Here is a 24850-nt window from a genome sequence, read left to right on the forward strand (position 1 = left end):
TATTGCCACTTCTAATCATTTAAACTTTTCTAAATACATACCTAAAGTGTTTTAAGTAGATTCATAATTTTCCTTATAGCCAGTGGATCTAAATAACAGATTTACCAAAGAAATTTAACCTTCAATGGGCAAGTGTCAACCTAGATATAAAATATTCACCTACTGATTACCAGAAGAGATAAACTCTTGCTGAATAATGATCTGCTGAAGGGAATAACAGTACTGAAACCACACTTTCTAAAACAGAGTTATTTGTGAAAGCATGCATTGCATGAGCGAACCAAACTAACAAATCCAAAAAATTAACTCACAAACACAGAGATAATCTTTCTACTTCTACTGGCAGATTTGCTACTGAATTGCAAACCCAGTATAAATTCTGAAAAGCTTAAAGCCTCAAACCAGAATTGACTAATTGAGCAAACCAGACTGACACTTGAAAATCATACTTAATATTAACAACTATTTCAGCATGTTTATCTGCCAATATGACATACTGCAGACTTACTAAATGCAACAAAAAAGAGCTCTGAAATAAATTCTACCTACTATTGATATAGTATATAAATGAACTGCTAGTTTTCCAGATTATGTTGGTTATTTACATGAATAGAAATTTAAATAGCATATTTTCCCACAGCTTTTTCTCCCCATTGACTTTCTCCCCCTCTTCTTTCTCCTCACAGGAGATATTATTGCTGTAATTTCATCCAATGAAACCTCAACTTTGGAGGGAAATGAAAATGCTTAAAAGAATTAGAAGCAGTAAACCTAAGAACATCCAATTAACTTCTAGTAAAAGATTGGTTTAAGGCCAACCTTAAAGGCAGAAATCCTTCTCTAGTCTTAGAACACTTACTTTTAATAACCTATACAAAAATCAAATTTAAGTAACGGCTATCTGACCGCCATCCCAGCAGACAATATGTATGCTTGAAAACTCATCTTAAATATTTTTCTCTGTGAAGCACAAATCCATAGCTGAGCAAGAGCCTAAAACGTCATGCTAACCAGGAAAAAAGCCCAGTTTCCAGTCCATTTGACTGCGTTTTAATGGACCTCCTTCCAAGCCACTTCTGCATGGAAAAGTGCTGGCAAAAGAAAGGAAAACTAAGAGATCATGTGGTTATAATTATGACCAGGAAAGGAATATTTCTGCAGTTCAGCGGTGAAGTAAAACTCTATCGTTGTCTGCTCCCAACAGTGTCCGTTGCAAAACAACTGCCTCATTAAATCTCTGCAGTAAGATTAATATGCCGTAGCTGCACTACATTTATAACTTGGTACTCCATAAAAAACACATTTAATGGAAACAGCCAGAAATCTGATACAAAGTATCAGAGAAACTTCAGACTGTATGTAGAGAACTTCTTACACTTATTAGTCTTCAAAACAATCAAATTTGAATCAGGTGGAAGACTATGAATCTACCCTTGTCTTAGTCACAAAGTCTGCTGCGTGACTTTGAGACAGTCACTCACTCTCAGCCCTGGAGAGAAGACAAACCACTTCCAAATATAAAAGTAGTCCTTGACTTACAACCAAAACTGACCCCAAAATTTCTGCTTCTAAGCAAAACAATTGAGTTTGCTCCATTTTACAATGTTTCCTGCCACGTTAAGTGAATCACTGCAGTTGTTAAGTTAATAACATGGCTGTTAATGAATCTTGCTTTCCCACTGCGTTTGCTTGTCAGAATGTCACAGTCAGAGGTGGTATGCAGCAGGTTTTGACCAGTTCTGGAGAACCAGTAGTGGAAATTTTGAGTAGTTCAGAGAACCGGCAAATACCACCTCTGACTGGAGATTTTACAGTATCTTTCCTCTGACTGGAGATTTTACAGTAGCCACACCCACCAAGCCATGCCCACAGAACTAGTATTAAAAAAAATTGAATCCCACCACTGGACACAGTCATAAGTACATGCCAGTTGCCAAGTTTATGAATTTTGCTTACATGCCCACAAAGATTCTGCAAGGCCATAAATGTGAAAACCGTCCATACGTCACTTTTTTCTATGCTGTTGTAATTTCAAATGGTCACTAAATAAACTGTTGTAAGAAAGAATACCCGTACAGCTAAAAAATAGCTCACACAAAAGTCCAGTCAACTGCCAGGATCGACACTGACACAAAAGCATCAATCAATCAGGATATATGAATATATCAATAATTTTAATTGAAATATTTCTATAGCAGAATACAGAAGATAACTCTGCCAACTGATCATACTGTTTCCCAGATATACAAACTGTATTTATACAGTTCTCACATACAAACTCTCTCTTAATTGAAAGTAACATTAAAATGGCTGAGAAGTTGACAGAACATTTGTAGCAGAGGAAAAGGCTAAGGAGAGACACAAAGCTTCTGTAGTGATTCAAGGAGAGAGAGAGAGACAGGGAGAGAGGGAGAGAGGGAGAGAAGGAGGGAGAGGGAGAGGAAGAGAGAGATCTGTCTACGCCAGGGGTCGCCAACCTTTTGGTCCTCAGGGACCACCAAACTCATAATTTTAAATCCCACAGACCAGAGACCCTGGGAAAATCCCCCCAAAAGTCTGCAGGAAAATTCCCCACCCCGTTTTCCTACCAATCGATCATTCTTTATTTGGGATCACAGGATACCATCTCCAGCTCCGTTCTCAGGGGGAGAGAAAGAGAGAAAGAGACAGGGAGACTTTTGGATTCATGCAAGGAAAGCAGCAGAAACAGCAGAAGTCTTTCTTTCTCTCTTCCAAATTCTGCCAGAAATGAGTCTTTGTGAGTCTTTGCAAGTGCAGCCTCTTGGGGCAGGACACCTTGCAGGGTCCCAAAGACTCATTTCTGGTGGAGTTTGGGGGAGAGAAAGAAAGACTTTTGCTGCTTTCCTTGTGTGCAGCCAAAAGCATGAGAAAGAAGCAGCCCGGTGGCCAGGTGAGGTGGGGCAAGTCCCCCCGCACTTTCCCCCTCCCCTCACTACCTCTTGTTGTTCACAATGCAAGTGACGCAAGTCTTGTGTTCCCACGCAGCCTGGATTAATTGCTTTGGGGGGTGCTTTAGGGGTGACATTTCTCTGCGGACCACCAAAATTTTCTCATGGACTACCAGTGGTCCCCGGCCCACTGGTTGGCAACCTCTGGTTTATGCAGTGAAGATATGCAGAGGAAGAAAGTAACCCAGGACTCCAAAAACAGGATCAGGGTTGTTACACCTGTGAGAAGCTGCAGCTAAGATTAACTCTTTGAGGAATGTAGTAAGAACTACACACCTAGGAACAGCTTAGGAAAGGCACACTATTTTATTAGAAGAAGTAATATTATTTCAAGGAGGAAGATAATTAACCTTGGAATGGTGTAAAAACTGTGATAGAACCAGTGGACCATAAAACAATTTGTTACATTCCTTTGAAGGCGGAAGGGACGGAGACCTGAATGTTTGTATGCATTAGCTGAATGCTGCTTGCATAATTAGCTGACTAAAATCTTGTAGAGAAATTAGTATCTGTATGTGTTGTGATAAGAATGTAGCAAAAAAAGGTAGTTCACAAGTTGTTGCATGCTGAACTTTGACTGATTCACCCTTGCAATTCACTACCATCTTCAGAAATAAATTTGTTTGTTCCAGAAATTTAAAACTAACAGCCTTCTTTTTCTTGCACAAATTTCTGGATTAGCTTAATTCCTCTCCCTTTTCCATGTTTTTTTTTTTACCATGACTACATAATGATATATTGTTTCTTCCATGATTCTTAACTATTATTTATTTTACAAATATGTGTGTGTTGTGAAAAGAGGTGGAGGGGGAGGAAGAGAGAAAGAGAGAAATGATAGATGATAGACAGACAGACAGACAGACATATAGAATAGGGATAGAAATGGTAGAAATAGAGATGACAGAGATATATAAAAGAAATAATAAACTGATAAATCTTTTTACTTTTTCTAAAGTTTTCACTCATCCCATCGAGGTATTTCTAATAGTACTTAAATATTATTACCTGAAGTAAATAAGGCCAATACTTTCTAATATGAATTATTGAATGTGTATGTATACTGTGCAGCATAGTTTTTTTGACAGTTGAACCAATCTTATATTACATGTTAAACAGTCAGTTATATTTTAATGCAAATACTTAAAACTAAATAGCAACAAGGAATGATATCACTTACAATAGATATTTAAAAACTGACAAGACAAACACATTGGAAAATAGGTTCCTACCCTCACAATAATTGCACAGATAAAATTCCTGTTTTGTTTCAAATAAAAATTCATTTCTCCAATCGGTTATATAAATATATAAAATAGATTTAAAAATTATGTAGTTAAACAACTACTCTGCTCTACTGGACTGCTACAATAGGAAAATATAACATATACAATATTCTAGAAATTTGGATCTGAATCTAGTTTTATTGAGAGCAGAAAATCATTAATTAGTTACATAACTAATTGCTTAATTCCAAATGACTTTACCAAAGAATCATCCATCCTGATCTACCAGCCTTCTTCACCTAGAACAGGGTTCTCAAACTCTCAGCCCATGGTCTGGATGTGTCATGCGCTGGCCATGCCCATGCCTGGTTTAGCGAAGGGGGGAGAATTGTAATATGTCACGTGACATTGACGTTATGACCCGAGTTTGATACCCTGACCTAGAAGCTGTCCAAATATGTTAGATTTTAAATGGACTTTAATCCCAGCAGGCATAAGAATTGTCTTCTGTTGTTTGGGATTATTATACTGGCAATGATGAAAGCACCTAATTGGGGAAATCACATTTGTGCAATTGCAATATGTATTCTTAGCTTCTTAAATGTAAGAAAAACACAATTAAAACAGTAGTAGTTCTTTTTAAGATTACTGAGATCCTTATATGTTAATCTATAAACCAATAACAATAAAACATACATTTTTTTTGCACAAAGAATATTTAATTATTATTTCCAGAACAACTAATCAAACAAACTAAAGAACCTAATTGTCCCTGAACTATAGCACAATTATTTTTCAAAGCAGAACCAAAAACTAAAGAAAGCTGTTATAAGAAGCAACATGCTATTAACCCCCCATTATAATGAACAGGTCAAATTTCCAACCTAAAATCTTGCTGGCTGAACTAAGTCTTTTATCTGCACAACTCCCAGTGACTTAAATGTAGGGCTCAATGACTGCTAACAGAATCAGTGGATTAGGATTTAAACTGCATGCTTATTTGTGAAAGTAACCAGACTGTAGAAACGCCTGGCCACAATCCAGAAATGTGCATGTGCCAGAGCAATGTAAGTAAGTTTTATTCTTCTTTTGCCGCTTCCTTGTAATAAACTCACACTCCATGTTTAAACTTCCACTATTTCAGTCTTCTAGAAAATAGATCAACAAATAGCTAATTTGTACACAGATCTGTTTCAGAAGCGTAACATAAGTACTCTATGTAATGTTCTTTTTGAATAACTGAAAGAGAACTCATGTTTACAAAAAAGGCACTTTCAGAGGTCCTTTAAATGTTCCATTGTTTTCTGCATGGAGAGAACAAATCAAACATATGTCATGTTTTTGAAAGACAAAGAAACATGATGGTTGGCATGGAAATTACCTGTCGGCACTGCTGACTGTTCCACTGCTTCCTGGTCCTCTGATTCATTTTCTTCTACTGTCAGGGAAAGATAAAAATAAACAAGAAAGTAAGTAAGTAAGGTTAATGTCTTAAAATATCCAAAACATATGTTTCACCTCTTTCTGTTTTTAGCTATCATTCCTTTTCATGAAGAAATTTACTTGCCTGGTGCAAGATTATCTAAAAGGAATTTGAACCAAATATAGAATAATCTTTGAAACTATTAAAAAATGTTGCATATTACAAGAAAAATCAGTCCTGGCTAAAGCAACTGCCACAAAACTTATTCTTACTTGAAAAATCCAGCTAGCACAAGTACCAAGAAGTAATACCTTAACCCATAAATTTGGAACTGTATTACAATTTTAAACTTAATCCAAATATTATTAAATCAAAAGATGTAGAACTTTGAATGTAGAACTTGTCTACTCAATGTACCACATCAGTGCAGATTTCTCATTCCAGTAACCCTTTCAATTTGCCTGAATTAAAGTCGGCTTCGTTGTACTGAAGTTATCGAGGTAATTGACAGTTGGTTGTAAAACCAGAATCCTGCACCATAGCAATTTGTAAAGAAAGAACATTACTTTTTAACACCAGTCAGATAAGCACAAAACCTACTAATCTGCATAGACAGTAGAATATTGGATGTCTTTTCCAATATTAAAGCAAAGGATTTATGCAATAGTCACAAAGTCAGGATGGGCATTTTATTCATACATTCATACACACACATACACAAATTACCTACACCGGTGTTTTCACACAGTTGCAATGAGATAATGTGTGATAATAATTATAACTCGCAGAGTTATTTTATAATATACTTAATTGATACATTTTTTACTGAATTGTAGCGTAATATTCTATAGAAAGTAAGCATGTAAGGGGAAATAATCTATCAATATGAAAGTTATATCAAGTATTGTGAAAAATAATTCACAATATTTAGATAAGACAGATTCCCCTATGGATTGCCTACCACCTATGATTAGAATATTAGAAAGTACATACAGTCAATCCCTACTTAGGCCATTGTATATATGTGTTTGACCCTTCTATTTGCTTTCATTTTATGGGCCTTATCAAATATGTTTGCCAGATGGTAGTAAAGACAGGTATAAAGTCTGAAACATATTCTCAATCTCTTCCCTAATATCTAGTAAACAGAATGAAAGTGTAGCAGTATTTTGAGAATGCTAAGAGTAGTCTTTTGCAGAACTGTTAATTCAATAAGTAAGCTGTTACAAAATGACAATGTATCATGATATTGTAATACAAGCTCTATCTCTTACACATATGCCTGCAATATTTTATTCTGTATTTGTCTTCCCTCAAAGAGGCCTAAATTATTAACAGCAGTTCTGAAGAACCGGTAGCGGAAATTTTGAGTAGTTGGGAGAACTGGCAAATACCACCTCTGACTGACCCCCCTCCCATCTATCCCCTGCCTCCTGAGTCCTGGCTGATCAGCTGGCTCTTCTTTTGTTGCCCTGCACAGGAGAACAGAGCCGGAAAGCAGGTTAGTGGGGTGGGGAGGGAATGGGGATTTTGCAGTAACCTTCCCCTGCCACACCCACCAAGCCAAGCCCACAGAATCGGTAGTAAAAAAATTGAACCCCACCACTGATTAAAAGGCTTCCTGCCCTCAGGTAACCTTTCTCCCCCCCCCCCCCCCAAAAAAAAGCAGCATGTTTTAATAACCATATTTTAGACGAGAGACATAAAGGGGATGAATGCTAGTAGATGGGATAAGACATTCTGGTCATATTTGCAGAAGCGGAAAACAATGTATTTTATTTCCTTGCAGTCAGCCATATATTCCAATATTCCAGTAAATGTCAAAGTCTGCTTTTACTTTTCACTCACTTATAGTTCTTGGACTCAATCAATGTTTTCTTCTATTCTTTTTCAGTTGGCAGTTACAAAACAGGATAACAACTAATAGTATTGGAATGAGTCAGGGGAAATATTTTGCATCACTTACTGAATTATAAGAAGCTCTTAAATTTATTTAATAAATACTGCAAAACTTGATTCAGAACATAATTGCAAACTATGGATGTTCTGAACAAGAGGCAAAGTTAGTCTTAGGCTGTCAGGCTTTTATCTCTTCTGTTAAAACTTCCTCATGAAATCTATAACAAAATATTTTTGCCATTTCATTCAAATATAGAAAATTGGCATGTATATTAAATGAAGCTTAATAGACAAGAGATATGAATTTGGGGTATCAATTTGGAATTAGGCTTAATGTTTTTTCTACTAAGTAACTGAAACAGAAAATCAAAGCTTAGTATATTATCATAATGACTTTAATTCTTACCTACCTGAGAGATGTAGAAGAAAAAGAAAAGCAAGTGTCTTTACAGCTTTCTGTTCTGACTATTCAGTTAAATAAATGAACTATTCACTTAAATAAAAAAAATAATGTTTATAATGACTATGAATTATAAATGCTAAATAGCTACAGAGAAAATAGTACCCATAAAACAAAAGAACTCATAAATATATTTCAAATATTTAAGGCATACTTAAATTGAAACATCTATTTCTAAAAACCACTGAATTGTGTGTACTTTCAATTTGAATAGCTTAAAACAAATATAAAGCTCGACATAGCTCAGATTTAGCCAAAAATGTCAATTCAGGTGTTCTTCTGAGTGGCCATTCTGCAGAAGACAAGAACATATCCCCCCATGATATTGGGAGTAAAAGCCCTTTAAAAAACACAAACTGCAGGATGAGCTCAGCAGTCAACCTGACAATGCCACAAATTCTTAATAATAGTGACTGTGGTGCTAGCATCCTACCTGTGGCGACGGATGTGAATTCTGTAGCACATGATAAGATCAATCAAAGCCTTATGCTTACTTTCTAAATTTGGTCGATGGAAGCTTATGAAGCAAAATCTCAAAACTATAGCATTAGATAAAATCAGAATATGACTGGCTATCATGAGTAGCTGCTCTGTCAACTTCACTACTTACTATGCTTGTTTGTTGTGAATGTTAATGTGTTTTTTAATTAGCTAAAATAGTTCTAACTGTTCCAAATTAATAAATATTAAACAGAACACAGAGAGAAACATAATACAGTATAAAACATTAACAAATCAGAATGTGCAATCCTACGGGCTAAAAATAATTCAAATTGCTTCCAACAAACCAATTGTATTTTTCATATAATTTAGTGTTGCTATCTTTGGAACTTAGAATTGCAAAGAGGGCCTTAAGGAAAGCACACACAGTTCTCTCATTGTGGAATAAAGAGGAAAAAAATGGCTCAAGGACTTCTTACATTCTACAATACTTCAGAGCATATCTGTAATTTCTTCACAAACTGAAATGTCCTCTGAACTGTAGTCACTTCTTAACCAAGGCACACCAAATAACTTTAGAGAGATAGAAATGTCCTATAAACACTTTAATGAAATGCAAATATTGTAGTATTTACCAACCACTGCTGAACAAACAGCATGCCTACTAGCAATTCCATCTACAATAGTTACCTAATCACTGATACTTGTTAATTAAAAACACCAAACAGTTCAGAGATAATCAGTCTTACTGGTATGATGGATGAAGTTATATGTCTGCCTGAAGCCAAAAATGGCTTTCAAATTGGGAGAAGAGAAGGGAGGAATTGTAATTTCTTGTTCTCTATAGCAATGATGGAAACTGTGTTAGTTTTCTGAAGTTTTATGCAGATCCATACAGTTGTCTCAAAAATCTATTTATGGAACACCCTTGTGAGTATGAATATCCTGGATCATTTCACAAAATTCTATTATCACTTTGATGGTTACTTCATGACACAATATCTGCTTCAGTGACTATATTAAAATGAATATCCACCTGATTTGCATTTATTAAACATATCACTCATTAGTGGGTTTTTCATAAGCAATGCAATAATAATTTAAGAGCAACTGCAAAATGCTGTTCCAATATTTTGCAAAATTGCCATGTCCCCTGTTTTTGATGCCTTGCTCTATGAAACTGAAGAAATGCAATTAAATAAAATGATAAAGCTAAGCAAATGATAAGCTATGATGAGAGAAAGTACACTCTTAAAACACATTCAAGTGCTGCATCATAGCTCATCTAACCTTTTCCTTTATCAGGGCTTCTTTAATCTCACTGCAACACAAAATCCCTTGCAAAATAATGATTAGGAAGCATTAGCATTTTCTGTTTGGATGGCAATGCTGCTAACTCCATTACTGAACATTTATTTGTTCAGGGCCAAGACATAAATGGTATACTATAGAATAGAGAATACACATTATTTCTGTTGTGACAAAGTAAAGTAGCTGGTAAAAATGGAAAAATCAATAGATTTGGAATTTGCATAACAAAAGCATATTTCTGGGGCAAAACATTTCAGAGCATTGAAACAACTATGGAGAAAGCCAACTCTGGTCCAGTTTCCCCACTACCACCACTCTAAGCAGCATTCTTGATGACTTCATAGGATGACAAAAATCATTTCTGAAGATGGACTTCCAAATATACAGCACCATGTAAAGCTAAAGATAACAATGGTATCAAGTTTGGAAACTTATAGGTAACTAGTGCAGCAACCAAAAAGGCGCAGCTCAAAAAACTCCTAACCCTTTCCCAAGCCTTGCTGATGACTTCACTGAAGAGCCAATCTCCCTAAGTACAATATAAATGTCCACAGAGGGAATATGGTTTGGATCTCAGGTTTTCACATATGTGAGAACTGTTCAGTCATGGAAAGTCAGAAGGCATTTGTGTTTAATAAATTATTATTGTTGTTGCTGCTGCTGCTGTTGTTGTTGGATGTTTTGCTGTGGAGCCCAACTTCAACAGTGTGACTTGGAAAGGAAAAGGATCGTTCATGATGAATTCTGCACAAAAATGCAATGTAACAGGATTTATTTTTGCATTAGAGATACAAAAAAGCACCTTTGGGATTGTATTAGAGATGTTGTTCCTTATGCACACAAGTGGGAAACTTATGGGAGACTGAAACTAAATGGCCCACTCCATTTATTCACGATAAGATTGGGAAACACTGAGAGCTTGAAAGATTAAAAAGACAACTTAGAATTGAGAATTCTGGGACTTTTTTCACAGAGTCCATATATCTTTTCTTTTTTTTTTTTTGCTTACCACTTCCCTGAAATCTTAGGTAGGTAGCTTTTCATATTAAACTGTATAAAAGGTGTGGTTGTTATCCACTAGCTTTATATTCCACCTTTCTTCAATGAGCTTGCATGGAGTGGTTCTTCCTCCATAACAACTTTCTGAGATATGTTGGGCCTTGACAGATGGTGACTGTTCTGAAATGACCTAGTGAATGCTGGGTCTCAATAATTGCAGTTCCCGGAGTATTGCTACAATTCAGCAGCAAAGCTATTTTCTTTTGTTACCAGATTTTTCATTCTATTGTAAAAACAGGGGGCAAAACACACATATTTCACATGAAAACCAGCTGGGTGACTTTGGGCTAGTCACCTTTTCTTAGTGCAACCCACCTTGCAAGGGTGGTTGTTGTGGGGAAAATAGCAGGAGGAAGGAATATTAGTTTTGTTTGCCACTCTGAGTTATTTGTAAAAAAAATAATAAAGATGGGAAATAAACAAAAATATTGAGCCTGTAAAACACTTAATACATCTACTTTGTCCCATACGTTCCCCCCAAAGGAAAATAACATACCCACGTCGGTGATACAATTATATAATTAGCCATTCCCTCATCTTTGGCTTCCAGAATTTTATTTTTTAAAAAGGAAACTGTATCACTTGGACATGGTAAGCAAAATAAGCTGATTGAATAAAGATCCTGTCAGCTTAAGGATGTCAACTGGTGAGGAGTAGAAGACAGATCTTTTCTGCAATAGCCCCTGATCTGTAAAATAACTTCCCCTTGGAGACTACAGTGACTTGAACCTTCTTGGCCTTTTGTAAGGCTTTAAAAATTTGGCTGTATTCCCAAACCTGAGATGCTGAATGTATTAAGGGCCCATGTGTTAAGGGCCCTGTTTTCTGGTTTTACTGTTACCTGGCCAAGTATCTCAGCTGCTGTATATACTTCGTTTGGATGTTTTTTCTATTGTTTTCATAATGTTCTTTATTGTTTTAAAGTATTTTTGTTTTGATGGTTTTATACTTTTGAAATTGTAAGCCACCCAGAGTCACTGATTGAGATGAGCAGCTATAGAAATTGAATGAATGAATGAATGAATGAATGAATGAATGAATGAATGACAATATCCACCCATTATTCTAAAGCAGGGGTCGCCAACCTTTTGGACCTCAGGGACCACCAAACTCATAATTTAAAATCCCAGGGACCACGAACCGGTTCTGTGGGCATGGCCTCATGTGACTGGCTGGGCATGGCTTGTATGTAAATATTATAAATATTTATATAAATATTGAATTTTTTATTAAAAAAAAATAGCAACTTTTACCCAAAATCAGGCCAGGCAGGCAGATTGAGTTGCTCATAGAATCAATCACAGATTCATTCTATCTGTCATTGCCTAGTTTAGTATGTCACATAAAATTTGCTTGCAAATTCATAAAATTTGCGAGCAAGCAAACTCACAAAATTAACTCACAATACACCATGTATGTAAATATTGATTTTTTAAAAAATAAAAAATAGAGCAACTTTTACCCAAAATCAGGCAAAGCAGGCAGGCAGATTGACAGAATCATTCAGAGATCTATCTATCTGCCATTAGCTAGCTTAGTCTGTCACATAAAATTTGCTTGCCATGAGTCTGCACTGAATAACAGAACCTTCAGTCCTAAAGGAGGTTGGGTTAGCTCGAAAGCAAGAAATCCAACCATTTCCTGCTTCCTAGCTAATCTAAATCTCTCGGCACAGCAGAACAGATGATGGTCGCAAAAAGGAAAAATAGCAATTTAGCAGGCAAGTTTGCCGGGTAAGGAGTGAGTGGGTGGGGAGGGTTCCCGCGGGCCATGTGGGCGGCACAGCCTTGTGTTTCTGCGCAGCCTGGATTAATTGCTTTGGGGGATGCTCTGGGGGTGAGATTTCTCGGCAGCCCATCAAAATTTTCTCGCGGCCCACCAGTGGGTCACCGCCCACCAGTTGGCAACCGCTGTTCTAAAGCAAGAAATGACTGATACCTGAAACAGCTACCTGAAACAGTGAAAGATGAGGTTCTCTCAATTTAATCAGAGATATGTAGAGCAAAATAAAAAGGTCTTTGAACACTACCAAGAAAACCTATAAAACTAAATTCATTCTACAGTCACAGATTCCATTTTTGATTACGATGCCTCTTTATATAAGGGCCAAGCTTAAGAGACGTACACTTGAGACTCAAGAAAGGGAAGAGTGGTGGAGAGAAGCAGTGAATATAAATCTGCAAGAACACAATAAGAAGGCACATTTACTCTTAAAGAAAATCGTTTACAGATGACAAAAGATGTGATTTATTGCATTTATGCTATTACAAGCTATAATAAAAATAAAGGCTTTGGATAATTGAAAAAAAAAAGTCTTATTTTCTTTTACACAAGCGCAGGTTAATAAATTTTTTAAAGACACCTACTGTCCTGAATGACTGTGGCACTTTTCAGCTTGTTAAAAAAAGTAAGAGAAGCCACATATCCCAAAATAAACTATAAAAATAGATTGCTATTGATTCTGAATCCTTTTTAAAATGGTTTCCTTAAGGAACATAAAGTAAAGTAAGCTTAATTCAGGAACAAAAGTTACAGAAGATACTATATGAGAAAAGGAGTTAGACTTAACATAACATTTCTTTGTGGCTGAATTTTGCATTTCCTATAGTTCAATAAACAGTTGTCTTATAAACTCTTTGGTTCATGAGAATTAAAAGTTCATCTTACTCATTTTACATGACTGTTCCCACTAGAATAAAACTTTGCAAAGGAAAAAAAGCATTCGATCAGCATGTTTGAGCAGTATCAGCAGACAAGTAATAAGAGACACTAGTTGTATCAACATAATCGATACACAATTTACAGAACTACCCAGTCAGAACAGAATTTGTATCTCTATGCCATTATTTTACTATCTATATATCACTATAAATTCTGGATGGTTTTTATGCATTTTTGCTGTCCTGCCTAGGGGTGTAAAAGATGCAAGCACTGAGTGCACACTCAACACTTCAAAGACAAATGGATATATTTCAGAAATAGGCTCTGAAACATACAATCTCCCAGATACCAGGAAATTAAATAAGAGGAAAAACATTTTTCTATTTAAATATTATTAATAATGTTCTTTACTTTATTTTACGTTAATCAACAGTGAAAGCCACCAGAGAGTGGACCTCCTTGGAGGATTTTCTTCTTTTCTTGCTTTGCACAATGTACTCAAAAAATATTTGGAGGCTTCTACAACCTGGGCACTCTCTATAGTTCAGAAATTTAAGTGGTGTCTTCCTTCCCCTCTCCCAAGAAGTTGTTCTAAGGATATAGAATGTTCACGTGTTAATTGAGCACTGTCATTAAACAAGCTTCTCCTCCATAGCCACTTATTATTGGAAATGAAAGACTTCTGAAGGCCAGAAGACCTTTAGGTTATTTAACATTAGTCAATGTAAAAGTTTCAATCTTGAATTTAATCAAAAAAGCTACATGACAGCACAGATCATACATTTATAATATTAGGGACAGCATAATTTTCATAAAAGGGATTGTTGTTTGGATACATGATATGGAGTCCCTCAAGTTTTCATTTTAAAGCCATGAACTAACATTTATATCAGTTGTTCCTAACTTGGTAACCCAAGATTTGTTGAGACTATTTTTTTTTATTTCAAAGTTGGTCCCAACACACCTGCAGAGCCCCGGGATGAGTAAGGCAACTCTATATAAAGCTATTAAGAGAATACATCTAGGAATCTGGAAGGAGGTATCATCAATATTTTAATGTCATCATCAGACACAGGTGACAATAGAGAGGTGCTAAATTGTCTGAATTTAGTAATGGGTTGGATGGGGACAAATAAAGAGAAGCTGAATCCTACTGAGATTGAGGCACTTAGTAGACATTTGGTTAAACATATTCTGGAGAGATGTGAACGTTATTACGTTCACAATTAAGGAGGTAGATTTCCAGGAGAAAGGTGGTACATTTCAGAAGTGTAAGAGGGAACTCAGTCCAAATTTGTATGAGAGAAAGAGGGTGAATCCCTCTTTAATAGCTCACAGAGTATACTGTAGATGCAAACAGTACAGTACTCAAGCTGGCAGGATATTGTCTACAGGTGTGAGACAATAAAGAACTCAGTTTGGAAGAATCGCCACCTGTCATTCTTGGTTTTAGGCCTGAGAATAGTCCTGAAATTGCTGTGAATTATTAGGTATATGCCTTATGATGTTCTTCAAATCAAAACTGTCACTGTCAATTTGAGCTGAGGTCAGTACTATGTAAGTCTTTCCTGATATAACAGACTGACTAGGATAATCTATATTCAGGTAAATTACTGAAGAATGTTAGTGATGGGATTGGTCTCAAAAACATTTTGGTATCCCCTAAAAATCCTGGTTTGTCTACATAATACAATCACTGTATCACTTCTGAAAGAAAAAGACTGGCTGTTTATCCATTTCAAAACTTAAGATGTTGAAGCTTATTTTTAAAACCTTAATCAAAATATGCAATCTTCTGATAACAAGGATCACACTAATTTTTGGATGGCTTGAGGGCTGCAAAGTAGATGGGGCCATATCATAGACAGGGGGAGAGCTGGTTTTCCGAGTAGACTGTTTTTCCCCCCTTTGGTTTTTCTATAGATTCTACAGTAGAACTAGAATGTATTCTAGTCTTCTGGTTCTATTTCCAGCAGGTATCCTACCCTGGTCACTATCCTGAACAAATGGGTGTCCAATCTTTACCTGAACCTCCAGGGATGCAAGACATCAGGAAGCAGGCAATTCTCATTGTCATTTTTTTGTTCTTCTGTTAAATTGTGTCTGATTCTTGGAGACTGCTTGGACAAGTCCATGCAATTTTCTTGATAAGTTTTTTCAGACATGGTTTCCCACTGTCTCCTTCCTAAGACAGAGAGAAACTGACTAGCCTAAGATCATCCAGCTGGCTTTGTGCCCACAGCAGTACTAGAAGTCATAGTCTCTCCGTTTCTACCTTGATGCTTTATCTACTACAGCATATTAGCTCTCCATGGTTAGATAATTTCCTCCTTAATCTGAGTTAGGATTTTTCTCTATACTGTTATATTTCTATGAGAAGGAATACCAAAGATTTTGTGTATTTTTCACCATCCGTGTTTTGTTGAGATGGAATTCCAAGAATTGCAAAAAGAAAACATGGGAGATATAGCTTATTCATCCCTACCTGGGATAAAATCAAATATTTTAAACAATACCCTCTTCCTTATCAATCTTTTGATAATTAAAAGGATCAATGGAAGCTTTTGATTAGATCCCATCAGTAGCAAAAATATTTCTGGGACTCTTTTTAATATTTTTAATATTTAGAAAAGGTGTAACATCTTGGCTGAAGTACATTACGTCCTTTAAAAAAATATATCAGTAAAGATCACATTCACAATGTAAGGTTTTCTATACATTGTACCTTGTACTATAATAGAACATAATAACATTTAAAAGTAACGTGATATTGTGATAAATTATTATGCAATATGCCTTCTAACCAAAGGTCTTTTTTATTTCTTCCACTGAATCATGTCTGGTTCTCAGAGACTAGCTGGATAAGTCTCTGTAGTTTTAAAAGCAGCCTAATTAATTATACATTTTGAGCTATAGGTAGTCCTCATTTCATCAGCACAACTCTAACCAGCAAGTCAGTCATTAAGCAAAGCAGCCGCTAAATGAAACTGTGATTGTGCCTACTTCAGCTTTCTTTTGCTTTATAGATGTGTAAAAAGTACATAAAGTACATAGTCTTAAATGTGAAGCTTGGTTGCAAAGTTATCTTTTTCTTAGTTGTAATTATCAACAGTCACTAAATGAGGCAATCACTAAAGAAGAACTACCTGTATTTCTCTATTGGCACAAAATTACATCTTACAAATATCTGTTCTACATTAACACACAACAAATACATGCTTCACAATTTCAAAGGACTTAAGTCAAATGCTTAAGATTTTTGCAGCTTTTTCCATTTTTCTTATATGCAGACCAACTGGCAGAATGTCATAATTATGACATAACACTGCTGTCAAACAGGATAATTTAGAAATATTGTTTGCCATGAGAGGTATCATCACGTATAAAAGCCATGGATCTTGAATTCAACTGAGTTTTACTGGAGTTCTTCCAGAGCCACAGAGGAAATGCAATCAAATGCCTACCTATTCTTTGGGAACCTATTCAATTGCCTACACCCAGAAAAACCAGAATAGAGCTAAAACAGAATACAATCATGTCTATAGAGTTATGGAATAGTTAAATGCTGGATCCCTTAGAACTGCTTTTTATAAAGGATATGCAATATCTAGATTCTGTCAACATAGGGAAACACAGCTTAAATAATACTGTTTTTCTCATTCTGAAATCTTTATAATATCATATATAAAGTACAACCATATTTATTCAACAGTATTTCCAAATGTTCACTTCCTTGTGAAAAAACTGAATATAATCCAATTTTTTTATATCGGGGTTATGTCTATTTGGTAAGATTTTCTAACTACCTCACCTTTATTTGATAAGCATAGGTAACTGCATTAAATTTTGCATACTGAATCTCCAAGAAAGCCAACTCATTCATGAAGTTACTGACACGTTTTAACAAATACAAATGTACTTTTCAAATAGATAGCTATTTAAAGTTACAATTGCCAAAACATCTTGGGGAGATATTTACGCAAGCGAGATTCAAACAGCTTGACACAGTGGTCAAATATGGGAGATTCCATTCTATACTCTACAATGGACATTTCTGCATTTGCAGAGAGGCAGAAGTAGAAGACCTGGCTCACATCCTATTTGACTATTGCCTGTATAAAAGGGTGAGAGACAGGTACCTTGGTCTACATACCAAATGACCCATTCGGATCCCCATATCAAAACAACTTACCTTATGCGTGGCCAGAATCTGAAAACATTTAACACAGCATGCTGCTCATATGATGACTCCCTTCTTTCTTAAGCAAAAGGGTTTGGTTGAGATCAGCATATGTGGGACTGGTTGGGGTAGATTGCAGGGGTGATGCCAAAATATAATTTTATCATATTTTATTTGTCTGCATATTAAATTATTGTATTTTATTCCAATTTCATTTTAAATTGTATTTTATCCCATTCAATTTTAAATTGTTTTTATCAGATTTTAGTAATAATTTGTGTCTGGAACTCTGCACTTTGATATGGCCCAAGGGCTAATCAATAAAGAAAAGAAAGTGATATGTTTTAAATTTTGGTTATTATTTATCCTGCTTTTATTTTATTTTTCTTGTTGTTGCCAGGGTCATTATATGAGTGGCCATAAAAATTAAACAGAATACCTATATTACTTAAATATCAAAAAAGAGAGAAAATTGCAGTTAATATTTGCTGTTATACATTTAATTTCATGTCAAACTCAACTATCACATCATCCTTTGAAAAATTGCTCCAGAACTGTGTCTACAAGATGACTCATTACATAAGTTGGTCATTGCTAGCAAATGTTCACAAAATGCATCCTGTGAAAATAAAGTAAAAAAGGAAAATGGGATCCAAAAATATAAAACAACAACTACAGATAAGGACAATCATGAGCTAAAAAAACAAAAATGTGTGCACTGCATGGAATTTAATACATTATCGTATTATTTTAGAATGGCCCTGAAGTCTGGCCCTGAAGAAGACATTCTACAAGAGAAATTAACACCATATTTTATGAATTTTATACATGTTTGTCCCTAGCTGGGTTTTTCTTTGTTTGTTTGTTTGTTTGTTTGTTTGTGGTATCTTGGGAGTCCTTGGTTTTCTTTTTTCCTCTTAGTGGTCTGTCAAACACAAGAAATGCTCTTTTTTGTTCCATCACAGTTAAAGAATGACAACAAGCTATATGTTTTGGCTGTGTTCTCTATTTTCCTTTCCTTTAAAAAAAACCATTGTGTCTATTTTATACAACACAGAGTATAAAGAAACCATTTAAAATGAATAGAACATATAGGAAGAAGAGATGCTCCATCCCCTGAAGCTTTCAGCTTACTGAAAACCTTTCTTCCGTGATTTATCAATTATTGGAATCAATATTTTTGATGAATTGTTTAGACAGTGTTTATATATCCAGTTTAAGTAACAGCTCTATCATGCTGCTCATATGATGACTCCCTTCTCTCTTTTAGCACCCACTGTGTGGGAAAAAATCTCCACTGCCTAGGCCTGTGCAAATCCTTTGAAAGAAGGGCTTTAGGATGTGCAAGGTACCTCTTTCCAAACTGTTAAGGGTCTATGACAATTCGCCATGGTCAACCTGCCATGGTCAACTCACCACGGCCTACTCGCCGTAACCAACTTGCTGCAGGACAACTCGCCAACTCATCTCAGAACAACTTGCTGCTGGAGAAGAGTTACAATAATATGAAAGAAATGGTGGCATAGAATCATTAAAGAAAAGATGCAAAAGGAGAGACATAATGAAATGGGAATGGCAAAAATTAAAATATTTTTATTTATTTTAAATGATTAAAGAGAATTGTTATATTGTCCCCCAGTGAGTTGTCTCATGGCGAGTTGGTCATGGCGAATTTTCCTGCAGTGAGTTGGCCGTGGTAAATTAGCCATAGCAAGTTGGCTGTGGCAAGTTGTTCCATTCCAACTGTTTAAAGCAGCCTCATTTTTTTCAACTTGTATGCTGCTTCTGAAGCTGCTCATGGCTCTCTACATATGCACATGGGGAGAAAACAGTAATTTCCTAGTAGAATTTGTTGCTGCTTGAATTATTTTTACAGGTTATAAGAACACAAAAGGCATCATATTTGGATTGGAAAAATTGAGACAAAACAGTGGCAAAGAAATATAATTTACTCTATCTCTCTGCTGATAAACTAGATTTTTCCAGCCAAGATATGGTAGCCCCTCTAGTATACATTTTCAAAATATTGAGTTCTAAAGATTTGCACAACTACCAAGGAAGGCTTCCCATTATCAACTTGTTTACTGTAAATTACAATCTACTATTTCTCCATGACTTATTTTTCCTAGGTGTTCTAATTATTTTTTGAATGAAAAAAAGTATATAAATATAAATCAAATAGAAAAGAAACTCATTACTGTGAGAGTATGCCAATTCTTCCTTGTCATTTCTTCTTGTATCTGTTTTTAATATTGTACACCAGCCAAAGTTGTTCTGAATTTGGCAACCTTACAAATCTAATAAATTACAATTAAATTAAATTAGTGGAAATTAATAGATAAGATCATACACTATATCAGCTTTCCCCCACTTAGTGGAAACTGAAGCCCAATATATTTTACAATTATCAAGCTGGGAAAGGGCAAACAACTTTTATAGCTATCAATAAAAAGTGTTTATCCAAACCTATGTCATGGATACATAATATAACAAGAGGAAATTGTGTTTCAGACAAAACTTCATATCCCAGTGTAAGTATATGTGAGCGCCTAACATTATTTCTTATGCACAAACCTGCCAAGTAAAAATTTTCACAAAGGAAATTAAGAATATAACTAAGTTCTCCTTTATAGTGACTGCTGAAACATGCAGATGTTCTCCAGACTAAAAAACAGCGGTTAAGTAAAATTACCCAACAATTTCACAGCTGAACTAAAATTTTAATCCAGTTCTCCCAGAGCAGAGAAAATTAGGTATATTCAAGTCCTATGAAGATTCTATGGACTTAATCAAATAGTAGAATGCTTTAGCTACTGTATTTCAGCAAACACAGCCTGGATTCCACCCAAATATTATTCCTACTAACTGCATAAATGAAGTGGGTTCTCATTAGGCTCAAAGATATTTCAAGCAACTAGCTGCTTTGCTTTTAACCAAACTGCAAATTAATTAACTGATTACAATAATATTAAAGAATCAAAAAAGGTCATATGTTGAGGTAGTTGAATGAACCATTCTCAAAGATTGAAAATAACACCTATTATTAGAAATGTTAATTGCCTTACAAAAGGTAGGAACTCTGTGCACAAAACTATAATGCTTTCATTATGCAAATCTTTGCAAGGGCCAACTCAAATAAAAGTCATTGTAACTATTTCCAGAAGTAGAAATAAATCAAAGGTAGTGGACATCTATACAAAGACTACCAATTAAGCAAGAAAATATATATATCAATTTAATATAATTTATATAAGTTATATCGTAACCAATTCCATAGACTGAACCACATGCTTAAAAATAATAATTTCTTACAAATTATAAATGCTACTTCATTCATATGACTACAGTCAAAATTCAACCTACCACAACATCCAAGCAAAATGGCATCACAGCCCAGTGAGCCTATTTTGGTAATTTCACTGCTGTTCAAGCCACTGCCAGGCAACTAAAAGACCAACTAAATTGTTCATTTATTATATGCAGAAAGCTAAGATTCAAATTGCACACACCTAAATTAAATATGAAATGAGAGTGACAAATACTATTAGGCAGCCATAGATTATTTAGAAGCAATGCTTATTTAGGATGCTAATTAATACGAGCAAAATTAATATGAGACATAGATGCTTTTGTCAGAATTACAAGACATTCATTCTCATGGAGAAGAAAAAAATTCTCTTCTTTATGAAATATTATTGTAAACATTTTAGTCTCTGGTAGATTTATTGAACTGACTGGTTTAAATAACTTGGTACAGTGCTGAATATCAAAGTATCTCAAGTTTACAATCAAACAATTAAAAAAACAATTAAACAAAATTAATAATTAAAACTAACAGTTAAAATCTGTGCAACAAGATGTATTGTAAGGATGCTTGAAAAAACTCCTCAGGAAAGAAATTCCCAAAAACTGAGATTGCAACACAGAAGACTTGATTCTAACTTCTGCAAGATAGGTACATCGGCAAACCTCAGATGTTCATATATAAAAAAGCTTTTTCTGATGGACTTGATAGCATGGACCCAAGCTAACCAAGAGGTAGTGACCATTACTTGGAATTTTGCCCCAAACAAAGAGGCCTTCTGTTCAGTGTTTAAGGCACAGGTATTCTTTCTGCTGTACTCAAGACTAATCTAGCTGTCAAGTTGCATACCACCTAAAGTTTCCAGACTAATTAAAAACTTAGGTAGAGTACCTTACTAAAATCAGGATAACAAGGACATGCAGAAAGGAACATAGTTGGCATATCAACAGAAGCTAATAAAGATGTTTCCGTCCTTTGATTCATTTTGGGAAACAAACAGGGATTTTGGTCCAGAAGTACTTCCACACTGCTTATCTCCTCTTTCTGGGACAGTGCAGTCTCATTTAGAGCAGGCAAATCTACCCAGCCTCTGGAATTATGACCACTTGCAATCTGAAGCTCTGTCTTGTCTTGATTCAGTTTCAATTTTTTATTTTCCATGTAGCTCACTACTATCTGCAAGCAAGCATTCAGGGAAACGATATCATTTCCTGAACCTGTCATAGAGAAATAGACTTGGCAGACTACAGCAAACAGATATCAACCAGTTCCAAACAGATATTTGCCACTATCGTAGTTCCAAATTTCCTGATGATCTCCCTTAGTGGCTTCATGTAGATACTGAAGAGCACAGGAAACAGAACAGAGCTCGAAGGGGAAAAATACAATAGCTCCCATTTCGATGAGCAACTGTCTACAAGAGATACCATTTGCAGTCTACCTAAGAGACAGGAATGAAACTACTGCACAGCTGTGCAACCCATTGCCAAATCTCTCAGGCAATCGAGAAAGGTACCATCGTTGGTATTGTTGAAAGCTGTCAAGAAGTTAAACAACAACACTCCTGTCAATCAGCAAAGACAATCAATATTAGACCAACCAAGGTAGCCTCCACTCTGTACCCTAAAACCAGTTTGAAATGACTCAACATTATCTGCTTTTGTCCAAGTTGAAAAGTCAGCATTCTCAACTACGTTACTGAATCAAGGAAGGATTAAAAATTGGCTTATAGTTGTCCCTCTGAGAGATGCAGGACAGGCCTCTTAAGAGTCTAATAATTGTCTCCTTTAAAAAAAAAAAAAGAGCAATTCTATTTTCCTTAAAAGGGAAAATTTATTATCTTCCTCTTTTTATTATTTTATTATTAACTAAAGTTATACATAGTAACTTCATAACTACAACTTATCAACTAATATGGGCAATAATTCAGGAGAGGTATTGTAACACCACCTATGTAATAGGCCTCTAAGAATAGGAGGTGGGATGTGATTCATATCCTTCACAATTAAAGCAACTCAGCAGGCCATGAGCTTGGGAGTATAGAATCTACACCCAAAAAAAAAAAAAAACCATTTTTTGTTACCTTTATTTTATGTTGTATTTTATCAAATACCAGGCATTTATCTAGTCATATACCTCACTGCTTTACCTTCAGCAGTTCATCTGTGTACTAATTGTGAAAAAGAGGGCATTAAGAGGAAATGTGTTGATCGTCCTCCCTATTCCACAGATATTAAGAAATCACTGGTGCAGCCAATTCCAAAATCTTTCAAGTCATCTTTGAATCCAACCAACCAGATGAAGATCTACTAATGACAATCTGGAAACCACTCAAATGATGCCTTCCTGCTCAGAATGAATTATCAAATGAAGCATTGGTTTTCCTTATGGTATGCATGGGATATGTTCATAATTGTCATATTGCTTTGAGCTCGAAACACTCAGATCTAGGCATTTTATGACCCTTGAGCCACATCCAGCCCTTTGGCTTCCTCTACCTGGCCCATGTGTGGTCAACTGGAAACTGGAAATCAAATGTAAGAAGCCCACTGGAGGGGATGGGGGAAGCTGAGTCAAGTCCGGCTGTGCACAGTTGCCTTGTGCTCCTTTAGTCAGCCGATGACCCCAGGAGGTTGAGAAGAAAAAGTGCTGCCACAGCCGAAGCACTGCCTTGTGGGAGAGTGGGAAGAGTGCAGCTGGGAGCTATTGGTTCAGACCTCCACAACAGTCCCAGTTCCTCATGTGGTCCCTTGGGAAAATTAATTGCCCAGCCCTGTTCCGGCCCATAAATATTCTCACCAGGATTTCCAATACAAAGTCCACGATCAACACTGGCAGCTCAGAGATTGCTTATAATGGTGTGCTAACAATTAATTTGAAAATATTAATGTTAAAAGAATAAACCTATCAGTAAGAAAAATCAGGAATATATAATAATAAGGCCTGAGAAAATAAACACATATCCTCTAAATTGTTAAATGTTTCTGGAAAGGCCTTGTTCCCAGCTGCCACCTGTCTCCATTCAGAGGCCTAACAATTCCCAAAGATCTCATATCTGGCTATGTATGTATATATGGAAAAATTTCTCATATATTATTATTTGAGAAAAATATTGGGATAAATTTACAAACCAAGTTATCAAAGGCTCTTAGCTATATTGAATAGTTATTAGCAGTAGGATCAAAAGAGGAACAAAAGTAGAAGAAAGCCATCACTCCCCTGTCCTCTTCCCAGAAGGTTAATCCTTATTGTTTCTTTGACTCTTTATCTTTTTATAATTATTCTTTAGTCTATTGCTTCATTGTTTTTCTTTTTTATCTCCAACTTTCAACTTATAGACCCATTTCTTTCATACGTACCCATTTTTAATACACATACCGATTTCTTACCCTTAACTGTTCATGAAATTCAAATGTTCAACATAAACCAATTACTCAAGTTAAATAAATTTTTTAAAAAATAACTAGCAGTAATTTAAAACTTAGTATTTTAAATAATGAAAATATAATGTTCAAATAATATGCTTTAATACACCTATTGATAATATATGAAATATATTTAATAAAATACAAATATGTATGACAAACAGCTGGATATAATAAAAATGAGTGAAAAGTACAAAAGTAACCAGTCAAATGAACCATAAAACCAAAGTAACAATTAATTGCTATACAAATTATTGCCCAATGTAATGATAAGGACCCATCCAACTTCATTGGGTTTTGATCATATGAAAATTTAGGGCAACCTTTCCTTGCCTGTTGCCCTAGAGACTATAACCCCATGGTTTATAACACCTGAAGGGCATTAAATTGATTACCATTGTTGTAGAAGAATCCTGGGGCATTTATTTGATTTGAAGGAATTGTCCTCCCTGTAGTTCATGAGTGCTTAAACAGAAATTAAGAGAAGATGAAATA

The 24850-nt window shown here is 35.4% G+C and overlaps 1 protein-coding gene across 7 annotated transcripts in view; it reads right to left on the reverse strand.

Annotated features, from left to right (window-relative positions):
- The window catches only part of ZNF521 (zinc finger protein 521), a 298810-nt gene that overhangs the window by 264370 nt on the left and 9590 nt on the right, over positions 1-24850 (reverse strand). For all 7 annotated transcript variants that reach the window (XR_015748880.1, XR_015748879.1, XM_087961647.1 and 4 more), the window contains one exon: positions 5574-5630. Coding sequence is in view for 3 of the 7 variants with exons in the window: in XM_026670354.2 (XP_026526139.2) it covers positions 5574-5630 (57 nt within the window). In the remaining 4 variants the exon portion in view is untranslated. The remainder of the gene's footprint in view (positions 1-5573; positions 5631-24850) is intronic.

The sequence above is a fragment of the Notechis scutatus genome, chromosome 3 (assembly GCF_049901735.1).
Source record: "Notechis scutatus isolate UNSWTSFEM ecotype Mainland chromosome 3, rNotScu1.2, whole genome shotgun sequence".
NCBI classification, from domain to species: domain Eukaryota; kingdom Metazoa; phylum Chordata; class Lepidosauria; order Squamata; family Elapidae; genus Notechis; species Notechis scutatus.